The following is a 13,653-nucleotide window of genomic DNA, read 5'->3' on the forward strand; positions in this document are numbered from 1 at the left end:
AAAGCGCTCTAAGTTTTGATTAACTGCTTTACTTTTATCCATTTTATTTTCTTAATTTCCAAATCAATGCTTTATATAAATGTTAAAGAACATAAGAGTTTTATTATTACTAAAACTTGAGATATAGAGGACCCCAATTCAATGGAAATTGTTTTCTCACTAAGATTTCGAATTTTCCAGAAACGTGAACTAAATAAATATGAGTCATTATTTCAATAATTCCATTAACTTGTTACCTACTAAAATTATGATAATATAACCTACTAGTCGCTGATGCGCATCTAAAAAATTACATAAAGTATGAAAATACTAATTTGTACATAAATTTAGATTACATAATGTAATAATAAAGTACCAAATTATTGGTACGATATATATCCTACGTGTAATATCACCGTTTGTTTGTAATTGAAGTTGTATCCCACGCTCTTACACGGCGCGTGCATGGAGATTTTCTCCTGGTTTGGAAGCCGCGATGAAAGTGGCAAGTACGTAAATGAGAAAACAAATAAGAATTAATTGGGTTAAGAGGTTAGAAACAAACTGTGTCTGTATGTTTTCTGTCCCATCCCTAGCCTCTAGCCCCAATAGAAAAAAAAAAAAAAAAAATGTATATCTCTCTCGACGGAGTGAAGCCTGCAGAACCCCACTCCTCCACGTCTCTGAAGCCATAAATAATTTTCTTGTCCATTTCCTGCTCTGTGGACCGTGAAGCTAATCATACATAGACGGACACAGGCAGACCCTTTAGTCACAGAAAAGCAACTCTCTCTCTCTGTCTCTCTCTCTAAGCGTCTTCCTTTCTGTGTGCGTTAGTTATATATGCAACGCCAATATATTGGGTATGAAGGTCTGAGAGGTCGAGAGCTGATAAGGGACACGTTTCTAGGAACGGTGTTTTATGCCTTGGGATTGTCCAGCAGCTTTCAGTTCTTCCGAGTGTGATTCAATTGTCTGAGTCTCTCTCTCTCTCTCTCTCCCTCTCTCTCTCCCAAGATCCCTTGCTCTTTTTCCTCTTCAAACTCAACGTTCAAATAGCTTCCAACAAACCCAGGTAAGCATGCATGTCTCTCTCTCTCCCTCTCTCTCTCTCTCTCTCTCTTGCTTTGTCAATTGGGGTGTTTGGCTTTTACATGCATCAGCTATAAGAGAAAAGATTTACATAAAACAGGTTCATAGTCACCGTGACATTTCTAAGGACTAATTTAAGGTCATGTGTAAGAATCTCTACACATACACTTTGCATTAATTCCCAAGGATGTCTACCACTCAACCTGTTCTATGAAAGTATTTTTTCGAGCTTTAGCCTTCATTTTTACATTTTGTTCAAAATATTTTTGTGCAAGAATTTTCTCATTTTCTCATTCATCACATTCATCTTACTTCTCATTTGCTACCAATTGGTTTTTATTTAATTTACTCAATTAAAGGCTTAAAATGCATTTCGAGAAAGGCCAGAAATGTACGGAAGGGAGAAAATGGGGAAGAAATGAGTTAGAATTTTCTCACCTTCTTCCTTTTCTTGCTGCATATAGGTGAAGCTAACAATTTTTTTAACTGTTCTTAACTTTTTCTTTTTTGCCTTAAAATTTATTAATTTTGAATTGTGATATTGTTTCTGAGGTTAATGTTAAAATTTTGGTTTAATTGATTGAATAGCTCTAATTATTCTCCAACTACTGTAACACTGTGATTATTATAATATAATTCTGTTTATCTCTAGCTTAATTATTCCCGTAATATTTGCTACCAATTGATCTCCATCTGACTTGTCCTCTTCAACTTTACTGGTTATTTAATTCAGACGTTCTTGTAATTGTGTTCATTTGTTTTCTATTGGTTTCGTCTTTGACAAGAATGGTTTATTTAGTTTAATTAATTTAAATTTAAATTTATGTTATTAAATGAGAGCTTTAGTGTGCTAAATCTTTAAATGTTAAGTAACTAGGGAATTGGTGAGGATCAAAACCGCATCATAATGCATGAGCATTATTGTTTTGTGCGATTGTTGTAAAGCGCAATCTACGTTGGTTGTGTTCATGTGCTCTATCTGTGAAAGGAAAAATGTTAGAAAGACACCTTTAAAGTATGACTCTTTATAAACCCTCTGCCACTTTATAATTTGATGCTAATCTATGTGCATACATGACGTGGCGAAAAGTCTACGCAGAGTCTTCTGAGCATTCTCCGAGAAAATACTAAGGAAACTGCCAAGTAGTCAAAACAATGATTCAGTCAAAAACGGCACAAGTCTTGGCCTCATGATTTTCCTCATACTTCCTTAAGGATTTCAAATATTTTATACCTTTTTTTTTGGAACTCTACACTAAATCATATGAAAATTATGAATAATTATGTTGTTTAGCTGATGATATTTGATGTTGGTTATCATTAAATTATTTCTACATTGATAGAATCAATTTTCCATTTTTTTTAAGGTTTGTGTGACTTCTACAAAGAGGTGGTTCCAAAACATGTGTTTTTTTTCCTTTCTTTGTTTTTATTACAATAATTTAGCCGTGAATGCAAATTTTCGCATTTTTCTTCTTTGACAAAATTTTACCTAAAAAACAATCAACATATTTGGTCAAGGCCAAGAACCTCACGCGTTCATGATGAATGGGGGCTTTGGTCGAAGAATCTCCGATGCCAAAGTTAGAATTTAGAGAGAAAAAATGTTTAGAGAGTTTTTGGAATTTTGCAAATGTGTTGGAATTAGCTTTTTAGAAGAAATAGGGTCATATATATAGGGAATGGGATGTGGCCGGCCTTTAAGTGTGTTTTGAGATGTTATTTGGTGATTCAATTAGCAATTAATATATTAATTAGGTATAAATATATTAATTGGCTAATTATCATAATAAAAGAAATGTTTTGGGAGGTTTTGAGAGGTTATGTAATGATTTCCTGGTAGAGGATATGGAGTAAAGATGGATGAGATACATTTGAACTTATTACCTATTTTGGGCACTCTTGACTCGGTTGATGGATGATTCTTCACTGCTCGCATGTAGGAAACCTGGTGTGTCTCGAGGGCAATTTTGTCCTCTTCACCTAAAAATCTACATGTCGCATTTTGATTATTTTTTGCTCCACATTAACGATATTTTATTTTAAATTAATTTATACAAATGACGCTTTTGTTCTAGACAATTTGGTTACGTTTACGCGTGCTATAATTTTCTATTAATTATTTCAGGGAAAAGGAAGAAGGTTGCTGATTTGATTTCAGCATAAAAGTCTGCAACTTTAGCTGCTGCTACGAAGTTTTTTGTAACCATGTCTTCCGGGACTTGGATCACATCATTTTCGTGTTCGCCATCCGTGGTTCAGTCCTCGGAGGACACCGCCGTGACACCAATCTTTCAATGGCTGAGATTCATTTTCCTCTCTCCCTGTCCTCAGAGAGCTCTGCTGTCCACTGTCGACCTCCTCTTCTTGCTCTCGCTCTTGGCATTTTCGATACACAAGCTTTATTCCCGCTTCATCTCCGCGGATGGCGGCCGCAACTCCGACCTCAACAAGCCCCTCATTAGGAACAACAGAGCTCATCTCAGAACTACTCTCCTCTTTAAGGCTTCTCTGATGGTGAGCAGTCTGTTGACAATATGTTATGCAGTTGTTTGCATTCTTGCTTTCACTAGAAGCACCGAGTTGCCATGGAAGCTCGTAGACGGGGTTTTCTGGTTGGTTCAGTCCATAACTCATGCAGTGATCACAATTCTGGTGGCGCACGGGAAGAGATTTGAAGCGGTTAAGCACCCGCTTTCTCTTCGGATTTATTGGGTTGCAAACTTTGTGGTTATTTCCTTGTTCACAGCATCGGGGATACTTCGTTTGGTTTATGCTCAAGGAATTCAGGAGCCTAGTTTGAGATTGGATGATATAGTTTCAATGGCTTCTTTCCCTTTGGCGATTGTTCTTCTTGTTATCGCCATTAGAGGATCAACTGGGATTTCTGTGAACAGAGAATTTGAGGGAGTTACAAACGGAGACGCAGTATTATACGAACCCCTTTCGAACAAATCCAATGTGACTGGCTTTGCTTCGGCTTCTATAATTTCTAAAACCTTTTGGATTTGGATGAATCCTCTGCTAAGTAAAGGGTACAAAAGTCCGCTGAAGGTTGACGAAATCCCATCCCTTTCCCCGGAACATAGAGCTGAAGTAATGTCAGTTCTCTTTGAATCGAAGTGGCCAAAACCGCAAGAAAAATCAGACCATCCAGTTCGAACAACATTACTCCGGTGCTTCTGGAAAGAAATTGCTTTCACAGCTTCCCTTGCTGTGATCAGGCTTTGTGTCCTGTATGTTGGGCCTGTGCTTATCCAAAGTTTTGTAGATTACACCGCGGGAATAAGAACCTCGCCATTTGAAGGATACTACCTCGTATTGATCCTTCTATGCGCGAAATTTGTCGAAGTTTTAACCACTCACCAATTTAACTTCAACTCCCAGAAGCTTGGAATGCTCATTCGTTCCACGCTTATTACTTCTTTGTACAAGAAGGGGTTGAGGTTGTCATGCTCAGCTCGGCAGGCTCATGGAGTTGGACAGATTGTGAATTACATGGCGGTTGATGCCCAACAGCTCTCAGACATGATGCTGCAGCTGCACTCTATATGGATGATGCCGGTGCAACTTACCATCGCATTGGCCCTTCTATATAACACCCTTGGTGCAGCAGCGATCACAGCTGTAATCGGAGTCATGTGTATTCTTGTGTTTGTTGTGCTGGGAGCGAGGCGGAACAACAGGTTCAATTTTAATGTGATGAAGAATCGGGATTCAAGGATGAAGGCAACAAACGAGATGCTTAATTATATGCGCGTGATCAAGTTCCAAGCTTGGGAGGATTACTTTAACAAAAGAATCCAAGCTTTCCGCGACTCAGAGTTTAGCTGGCTGACCAAGTTCTTTTACTCAATCAATGCCAATGTCGTGGTTATGTGGTGCACCCCAGTACTTATATCAACTCTCACATTCGGGACTGCACTTTTGTTGGGTGTACAACTCGATGCTGGGACAGTGTTCACAACCACAACCATCTTCAAAATTCTTCAGGAGCCAATCAGGGCATTCCCGCAATCTATGATATCTATTTCTCAAGCTATTATATCGCTTGGGAGGTTGGATCGATATATGATGAGTAGGGAATTGGTGGAGGATTCGGTGGAGAGGGTAGAAGACTGCGATAGTAGGATTGCTGTTGAAGTTAAAGATGCCGCGTTTAGCTGGGACGATGAAAGCAATGAAGAGGCTTTGAAAAACATAAATATAAATGTTAACAAAGGTGAGCTAACCGCGATTGTAGGGACAGTGGGATCCGGAAAGTCTTCCCTTCTCGCCTCAATTCTCGGTGAGATGCACAAGTTATCGGGAACGGTATGATTTGATACCATTAGATCATTTTCCAGATGTCTCTTACGATGTTAAATCCTTTCACTGAAGCTTCAACTCAATCACTTGTTAAATTAACAAAATCTTTGAAAACAGGTACGAGTTTGCGGGAAAACTGCCTACGTGGCTCAAACATCATGGATTCAAAACGGAACCATTGAAGAAAACATCCTATTTGGTTTTCCAATGGACAGAGAGAGATACCGGGAAGTTGTCAGGGTTTGTTGCTTGGAAAAGGACATGGAACTGATGGAGTTTGGAGATCAAACTGAGATAGGAGAGCGTGGCATCAACCTAAGTGGTGGCCAGAAACAGAGGATACAACTTGCTCGTGCTGTGTATCAAAACTGTGACATATATCTTCTCGATGACGTCTTCAGTGCTGTTGATGCTCATACAGGGTCCGAAATATTTAAGGTGACAAAACTTTAGATTTTCTTCTACATTCGATTTCACAGTGATTGAATAGTCTAGCTCATACTTCACTGGTGCTTAGATGATGTATTTGATCTTCGTAATCTAAAGGTTTTGAAAGAAAAACGGAAAAACAACGGTCTTATTTAGATCTTTGTAATCTAAAATGGCGCTTATGATTGTAATGTCTGGCTTTCTGCAGGAATGTGTGAGGGGAGCGCTTAAAAACAAGACGGTTTTACTTGTAACTCATCAAGTGGACTTCTTGCATAATGTTGATCTTATTTTGGTAAGTATTTAAGAATTGTTTGTTGATTCTCGAAGAATTTAAAAATGCAATGCGCTTATGTATCCCTTCTGTTTATAAATATCAGGTCATGAGAGACGGGATGATAGTACAAGCAGGAAAGTATAACGATTTGCTAAATTCCGGCCTGGATTTCAAAGAGCTTGTTGCTGCCCACGAAACCTCCATGGAACTTGTAGAAATGAGTACTGCTGATCCCAGCAAAAGTTCCCACGGACCTCAAATATCTCAGCAACTCTCTTCAAAACGTGGGGAAGCAAATGGTGAAAACAGCTCTTTGGACCAGCCAAAGTCTGATAAAGCGAGTTCTAAGCTCATCAAAGAAGAGGAGAAAGAAACCGGCAAAGTAAGCTTGCACATTTACAAAGTTTACTGCACGGAGGCTTACGGATGGGGTGGTGTGGTGGTAGTGTTGTCATTGTCTCTGATGTGGCAAGCATCTCAAATGTCGGGTGATTACTGGCTGTCGTATGAAACTGCAGCAAAGCGTGCAGCGTCATTCAAACCATCGGAGTTTATAATCGTCTATGCAATTATTGCTTGTGTCTCATTCGTTGTGGTATTGATAAGAGCACTTGTCGTGATGTTTGTGGGGCTTAAAACAGCTCAGACATTTTTCAAGCAAATTCTTCATAGCATCCTTCATGCCCCCATGTCGTTTTTCGATACTACACCTTCTGGAAGAATTCTGAGTAGGGTACGTTTTGGTCATACATGATGACATATCTATAATCTGTTTACTCTAACTTCATGTATGTATCGCCCGATTTGTTAACTGATGAGAGTTTTTCTGTTCACCAGGCATCAACTGATCAGACGAATATCGATCTATTTCTTCCCTTCATAATGGGTGTCACCATTGCCATGTACTTTACTGTGCTTGGCATCTTCATCATCATATGCCAATACTCGTGGCCCACTGTATTCTTGCTGATTCCGCTTGTTTGGCTTAATGTCTGGTACCGGGTATGTTTGTTCGTTTTATTACAGTGTTAATTTTAACCAACATTTTACGACTGTCAGCAATGGCGCCACCTTAATTATATACTGAAGATTGTTTTTAAATTTTTAGGGTTACTATCTTGCATCATCTCGAGAGTTAACTCGACTTGATTCAATCACAAAAGCTCCTGTAATCCATCATTTCTCAGAAAGCATATCTGGGGTGATGACGATCCGCTCTTTCAGAATGCAAAGCTTGTTCTCCAAGGAAAACATTAAACGAGTTAATGCCAACTTACGTATGGATTTCCACAACAATGGGTCCAATGAGTGGTTGGGTTTCCGATTGGAGATGCTTGGGAGTTTACTTCTCTGTGTATCCGCTATATTCATGATCTTGTTGCCGAGCAGCATTATAAAGCCCGGTATTTAAACACTCCCGATCCTTCTTGTTTTAGTTCATAATAATTACAATGTCTGATTGATTCTCGGTTATGAGCAAGATTTGATGTGTGAGAGCGACAGTAGACGAGTGTGTTGCAGGGATTTGACTAAACCGGTTTTTCTTTTATGGTGCAGAGAATGTTGGTTTAACTCTCTCCTACGGATTGTCCCTTAATGGTGTGCTGTTCTGGGCCATATATTTGAGCTGCTTCGTTGAAAATAGGATGGTGTCGGTTGAGAGGGTAAAACAGTTCACAAACATTCCATCAGAAGCAGCATGGAAGATTGTAGACCGTGTTCCTCCTCCAAATTGGCCTTCTCGTGGCAACGTTGAGCTCAAAGACTTGCAGGTCAGTTTGTCTTCAATTCTATTTGTAACTTCCATGGTTTGAATGCACGTTTTCATTAGTTTGCCATCACCATTACATTGTCTCAAGCTATAAGGCCTCGGTTCCTTTTGTTGATATTTTAAACTTTGTGGTGAGCAGGTCAGATATCGCCCAAATACCCCTTTGGTTCTGAAAGGCATTAGTCTAAACATTTTCGGGGGTGAGAAGATTGGCATTGTTGGTCGAACAGGAAGTGGGAAATCCACTATAATCCAAGTGTTCTTTAGGCTGGTAGAACCTTCAGGAGGCAGAATTATCATCGATGGGATCGATATAACCACAATAGGGCTTCACGATCTCAGGTCTCGCTTTGGGATCATTCCTCAAGAACCTGTCCTTTTTGAAGGAACTGTGAGAAGCAACATTGATCCAGTTGGAATGTATTCAGATGAAGAGATTTGGAAGGTAAACACAAAGCTACGTCGAAAGTAATAAGATTGAATTACACATAATGTCTGTATGTCATCTTTTGCTTAGTTGAAACAATGCTGTTTGCTTATTTGCAATGATCTTAATTTTCTTGTAGAGCCTCGAACGCTGCCAACTTAAAGACGTGGTTGCTGCAAAACCCGAAAAACTTAACTCTTTAGGTATGTGGATCTCCCCATTGTTTACTCTCTGCATCTTGAGACCGACATTTTAGCGCTAGGATTATGTACTGAACTTTTCTCATGAAATTTTAACTCGACAGTGGCTGATAACGGAGACAATTGGAGCGTGGGACAAAGACAGCTCCTCTGTTTGGGACGAGTTATGTTAAAGCACAGCCGACTCTTGTTCATGGACGAGGCCACTGCATCAGTGGATTCACAGACCGATGCGGTAATACAAAGGATCATCCGAGAGGATTTCGCTGCCTGTACAATTATCAGCATTGCGCACAGAATACCAACGGTGATGGACTGCAACCGAGTTTTAGTAGTAGATGCAGGTGAGTGCTCCCTCTAACTTAATATCTTGTCACAATCGGCATTCGTTCACCACCTGAAAATTTGTAGCTGACACTCCTCCGTTTCTGTCTTTAACAGGACTAGCTAGGGAATTTGATGCACCATCCCGCTTGCTTGAAAGACCGTCACTGTTTGGTGCCTTGGTTCAGGAGTACGCCAACCGATCATCAGGACTATAACCAACGACGGCATTCTGCATCTCTCGCTTCCTCATCGTTGCTTCGAGTGGCGTTTCCATTTACGCTTGCGAATTTTCCAAGAATCACTGGCACCCGTCCTCGAAGCCGGAGTAAAAGGGGCCGGCTCCAATCAATTTTCCGAGAACAAGTCTTGCCTGCCACTGCAGGAAGTAGCTAATGTATAATGTATTTAGATTAGAAAACTCATATTTAAGCTTTCTTGCTGCACAAGAAATATGAAGATGCTTCTTGAAGCATTCAGTTATATTATTCCTGGAAATTTCAGAAACTCAAAATTTATGGATGCAATCTCATCAGTTTCCAATTTCAGAAACTCAAAAATTTGCAAAATTTGATTAAGAATCGTGAGTTAACATAAGTTCAGGGTTTTGCGATAAGTATAGCTGATAATTTATTGCATACCACGCGAATGAAGGAAAATGTTTAATCTTATAAGTATTATTAAAGATTTTTAAAGTTGAAAAAAAAAAAAAAAAACTAGCGAAAAGTAAAAAAAAAAACTTTAGTTTTAATGAAAAAAGACAAATTAAGGTATAGTGAAAAGTATCAAGAAAATGTAAAAATGTGATTTTTCGTTAAAATTGAATAATACCGGGAGTGTTTCGTTGAAACTTCAAAAAACAAAATCAAGAGAGAAAATACTCACATCTATCAGAACTTTGGAAGTGCCTTTCGAGAGCTGAAGAGTATTCTTTTTTTTTTGGTTTGGTCAAAGAATGATATGAAACTAGGTTTGATGATGGGCCTTGGAGAAACTTTTTAAACCAACTAAAAATCGTGAGTGCTGTAAGTGGCATTTTATCACAATTATGAAAATGTGTACCCTTGCATAACGGTGTGAGTTCAAATCCCATCATTAGCTAATCTAACATCTAACTTACTAACGCTATCGTGAGTGGTAACTTGTAACTTTTATAAAAAAACACAACCGTTGAGTTTTTGCAAACTCTTTCATGTGAGCGTTAGGAAAAACGTCACAAGTAATTTGAGTGCGAACTTTTCACTCACAAAATACAGTTTTGAAATTAATTAATTAACTCTTTATAAAAATAAAAGGCTAATGTGTAACAAAAATATCTTATCTAGACCAAAGGAACAGCATGGGGCATAATTCGAGAACGAGAGTAACTATTACTAGAGTTTACCGACCAAAACTAAACTTTTGGTAAGTTGAAGGACTTTTGCTACAATTTAACCAAATTGAAAATTATGAAAACTAATGAAAAATGCTTGAAAACTTTGAGTTTTAATGATAAGGACAAAATAAATGGTAAAATAAATAGTACCATATTTGAATTTTTAGTGTAAAAATATGGTTTTTCGTTAAAGTGAACAGTACCGCAGGCTTTTTGTTAAAACTCACTTTAAAATTTTAGGCAAAAGGTCAATACAAAACGCAGCGTTTAAGGGGTTGTTATATGCTTTAGGTCAGAGTAAGCTTTGCAAGCTCTAAAACCCCGGGAAACATAAACCCTTCATTCCGCCGTAAAACAAAGATTCGCAGAGCGGCGGAGAGAAAGAGAGAGAGATGGGAAGGTCACGAAGAAAGTACAAGCAGTCGCGGACGAAGGTGCGCGTGGGGCTGCCAAAGAAGAAGCCCAACGTCTTCAAGCCCGCCTTCTGCCTCCCTCCGAAGCTGCGCGCCTTGCTGGAACAACAAGGCCCGGCCTCCGCCCCCAAGTGGGACGCCGAGGGCTCCGTCATCCAAAACTACAAGTCCTTCGGCTTCGTCTCCAACCCTAACTTGGTCAGCCTCCGAGCTCGCAACTGTCACGTGGTCGAGAGCGATTCTCTCCAGGTCCCCCCACCTCCCTCCGATGACCCCGACGCCGCCGCCGAGCTCGATTTTGGCGACGGTAGCGACCTCGAAGAGGACGGTCAGCTCTCTCTCTCTCTCTCTCTCTCTCTCTCTCTCTCTGTTTTTCTGAATTAGAAATTGGGAATTTATGATTTTTCGCTGACATGGGGAATTTGAAGTTTAGGGTTCTTCCAATTGTGGTTGAATAACTGATTGAAATTGGATTCCAGATGTTTTTTTTTTTTAAAGAGTAAAGATTTCTACTTGAGCTTGAGGAGTATTCAAGTTTCCGAATTAGAAATTGAGAAATTACCCAAACCTTTTACTCGGCTATTAGAATCCAAAAGTTCCTAGAAAAATGGTTGTAATAAACTTTAGAATTGCAGGCTCACAACAGAGGTAAAAGATTCACATGGAACTTGTAATCTCATGCCTATTTTCGTACTAGGAATTGGTAATTTTTAAATTTTTGCTGAAATGAGTAATTTGAGGATTAGGGTTCTTCTCATTGGATGGATTAATGATTGAAATTGAAGTACAAATTGGGTTTACTGGAAAGTTTAGTTTTTTAGGGTAAAGTTTTGAGCTTCCGAATTTGGAATTGGGAAATAATCCAAACCACTTACTACTGGTGGGTTATTAGAATCCAAAAATTCCAGAAAAGGGGTTGTAATGAACTTTAGAATTACACCTAACAACAAAGGTAAAAGATTCAGAATGGAACCTGTAATCTCATGCCTATTGTCTACGTTCGTGTTTGGACTTTGCATACTCAAGCTAGAATCTTCTGTTAGATTCCATTTATGCTGTGTTTTCTGAAAAATCTTGCTATCAGTATTTGAGTAAGCTGAATCTTGAAAATCTTGTTACTTAAATCAGATGGTTATATTTGATGGGATGGAAATCACCATATGGAGTTATTTTCATCGTTTACGTACTTCAGTTTCTTTCTTTGAGTGGCATATAAAGACCTTTAGAATGCAATGATGTATAGGCTTAAGTGGATAGTGAAGACGGAATCTTTCTGTCGCTCTAAGAAATAAGTACTTGTAGACCTACTGGTCTTTTGGATTGCATATAGCATTTGTTGCGGAGTTTCTTGGTTCTTTCGTTTTTTTCTCTCTTCAAGTTGGGAAATTGAGATGTAGTTGATCATTTCTGGTGTTCATTTCTGTTTTTTTCCTTTTTAATCACGAGACGTTCCTTGGCTATACAGATTTGAAAACTAGTCTAGGGAAGAAACGGAGAGATGGAAAATCTGCACCACTACAACCATTAACAGCCATGCAGCGTCTTCATATTGGTCGGCTCATTGAGAAGTATGGCGATGACCATCAGGTGGGCTACAGGTTCTTGTCATATGTTAGAAATAGAAGTTTGTAATGTTGCTTTCTTCTCCTAAACGTGGGTTCTTGTTGCGTTCTGCAGAGAATGTTCATGGACACAAAACTAAATGCAATGCAGCATTCCGTTGCAACTTTGGAGAAATTATGCAAACGATATCATGTGCATAAAGATCGAAATCCCTTGATATTGACCCGTTGAGGAATATGCTCGATCTTACACGGCGGGCGACCTCATCCTTCCAGCACTCATGTCATCTCTTTTCCTTTTCAATATGTTGTAGAAACCTTGGCTGATGAATGATTAATTATGCAAAATGGAACGAAGTTTCCAATTCCGACATTAATATTTCTGAATTCGAACCTAAAATGTTGGAATCCGAATATTTTCGAAAAATTGGATTGGAAACTGAAATGCAGTTAGAGATTTTGAGAATTTCAAGTTTCCGATCCAAATTCTTTTTAAGTGTTCCGAACTTATTGCGATCCGATCAGATTCCTAAATTTTACAATGGAAATTGGAAATTTTGTTTCCGACATCACCATTCGAAAATCACCCCTATGTGAGCCAGTGTTTTAAAAGACGTTCCCCGAGGTGCGCCTAGGCGGCTTTGGAGGCGGGACGGGAGTGATAATGCCTCTGTCCAATGGGAGTGGGCGAAAACTCGTCGAGGCGTGTTCGAGGCTTGCCTAAAGGCAGTTGGCGGGCATTCCCAAATCCATCTGCGACCCAAAATTGAAGTCAAATACTCTGTTGTCAGGCTCTGTCATCTGGGTTTAGGGTTGCAGGGCGTGCGGTGTCTTCACGAGGAAGACGACCCTAAAGAAGAAGAGGAGGGACTTTTTTTTTTCTTTTCAAGACTTGGTCCAAAACGACGTCGTTTTAGCCAAGTCTTTAATTTTTTTTTTAAATGACTTTGCCCAAAACGACGTCGTGTTGGCCAAGTTTGTTTTTCTTTTATTTTTAAAACCCCAAGAGTTCATGTTTCTTCTGTTTTTCTCAACAATCCCCTATTATTTAAGGTCCCGTAAGACTTCGCCTCACGCCTCACGCCTAAGCAAGAATATCCATGGAAGGCCTCAGCCTTTTAATACATTGGAGCCTATAGTGGAAATATCAGAATACCACCCCCAATACCCACGCTATCTACCAAGAGTTGAACCAAACTTCAACCACCAATCGGCAACTATGAGCAAAGCCAGAAACTTCCAAGGCCGCGCTGGCGACGACAGCGATAACGACAACTAGAACAGCAACCCAAACCAACCCTCCTCCTCCGCCTTCAATCTTAGTAGTCAATAAATATGGTACAAATAGCGTTACAAAATATAATTGCACCATCGGATACTTTGTAGTAAGGTTCAAGGAGCCAGGATGCATTTGACCATAATCCAAAATGCAAATGTACTTGAACCAATTTGGTCGTACCCAATGCATAAGGCTCCCGCTTTACGCAGGGTCTGGG

The 13,653-nt window shown here is 39.4% G+C and overlaps 2 protein-coding genes across 2 annotated transcripts; both read left to right on the top strand.

The window, feature by feature from the left end:
* Nucleotides 1-602: 602 nt before the first annotated feature.
* Nucleotides 603-9,334, top strand: LOC126614837 (ABC transporter C family member 14-like). Its single transcript, XM_050282505.1, has 12 exons — nucleotides 603-1,054; nucleotides 3,200-5,385; nucleotides 5,497-5,817; nucleotides 6,017-6,103; nucleotides 6,189-6,818; nucleotides 6,923-7,087; nucleotides 7,194-7,488; nucleotides 7,643-7,857; nucleotides 7,996-8,301; nucleotides 8,423-8,486; nucleotides 8,588-8,827; nucleotides 8,925-9,334. The coding sequence occupies exons 2-12, from the start codon at nucleotides 3,280-3,282 to the stop codon at nucleotides 9,023-9,025; spliced, it is 4,530 nt and encodes a 1,509-aa protein (XP_050138462.1). The 5' UTR covers nucleotides 603-1,054; nucleotides 3,200-3,279; the 3' UTR covers nucleotides 9,026-9,334.
* A 1,143-nt stretch (nucleotides 9,335-10,477) lies between these two features.
* On the top strand, nucleotides 10,478-12,534 carry LOC126614848 (uncharacterized). The gene is made up of 3 exons (XM_050282519.1): nucleotides 10,478-10,923; nucleotides 12,061-12,182; nucleotides 12,273-12,534. Exons 1-3 carry the CDS (start codon nucleotides 10,575-10,577, stop codon nucleotides 12,387-12,389), a joined length of 588 nt encoding a protein of 195 aa, XP_050138476.1. The 5' UTR covers nucleotides 10,478-10,574; the 3' UTR covers nucleotides 12,390-12,534.
* Nucleotides 12,535-13,653: the final 1,119 nt, after the last annotated feature.

This window comes from Malus sylvestris, chromosome 3, assembly GCF_916048215.2.
Source record: "Malus sylvestris chromosome 3, drMalSylv7.2, whole genome shotgun sequence".
Lineage (NCBI taxonomy): Eukaryota > Viridiplantae > Streptophyta > Magnoliopsida > Rosales > Rosaceae > Malus > Malus sylvestris.

Coding starts and splice junctions, on each gene's coding strand:
- LOC126614848 (XM_050282519.1), top strand. CDS start 10,575: ATGGGAAGGTCACGAAGAAAGTACAAGCAGTCGCGGACGAAGGTGCGC. Junction 10,924..12,060: donor TAGCGACCTCGAAGAGGACG/GTCAGCTCTCTC, acceptor TTGGCTATACAG/ATTTGAAAACTAGTCTAGGG. Junction 12,183..12,272: donor AGTATGGCGATGACCATCAG/GTGGGCTACAGG, acceptor TGCGTTCTGCAG/AGAATGTTCATGGACACAAA.
- LOC126614837 (XM_050282505.1), top strand. CDS start 3,280: ATGTCTTCCGGGACTTGGATCACATCATTTTCGTGTTCGCCATCCGTG. Junction 6,104..6,188: donor ATAATGTTGATCTTATTTTG/GTAAGTATTTAA, acceptor TATAAATATCAG/GTCATGAGAGACGGGATGAT. Junction 6,819..6,922: donor CTGGAAGAATTCTGAGTAGG/GTACGTTTTGGT, acceptor TCTGTTCACCAG/GCATCAACTGATCAGACGAA.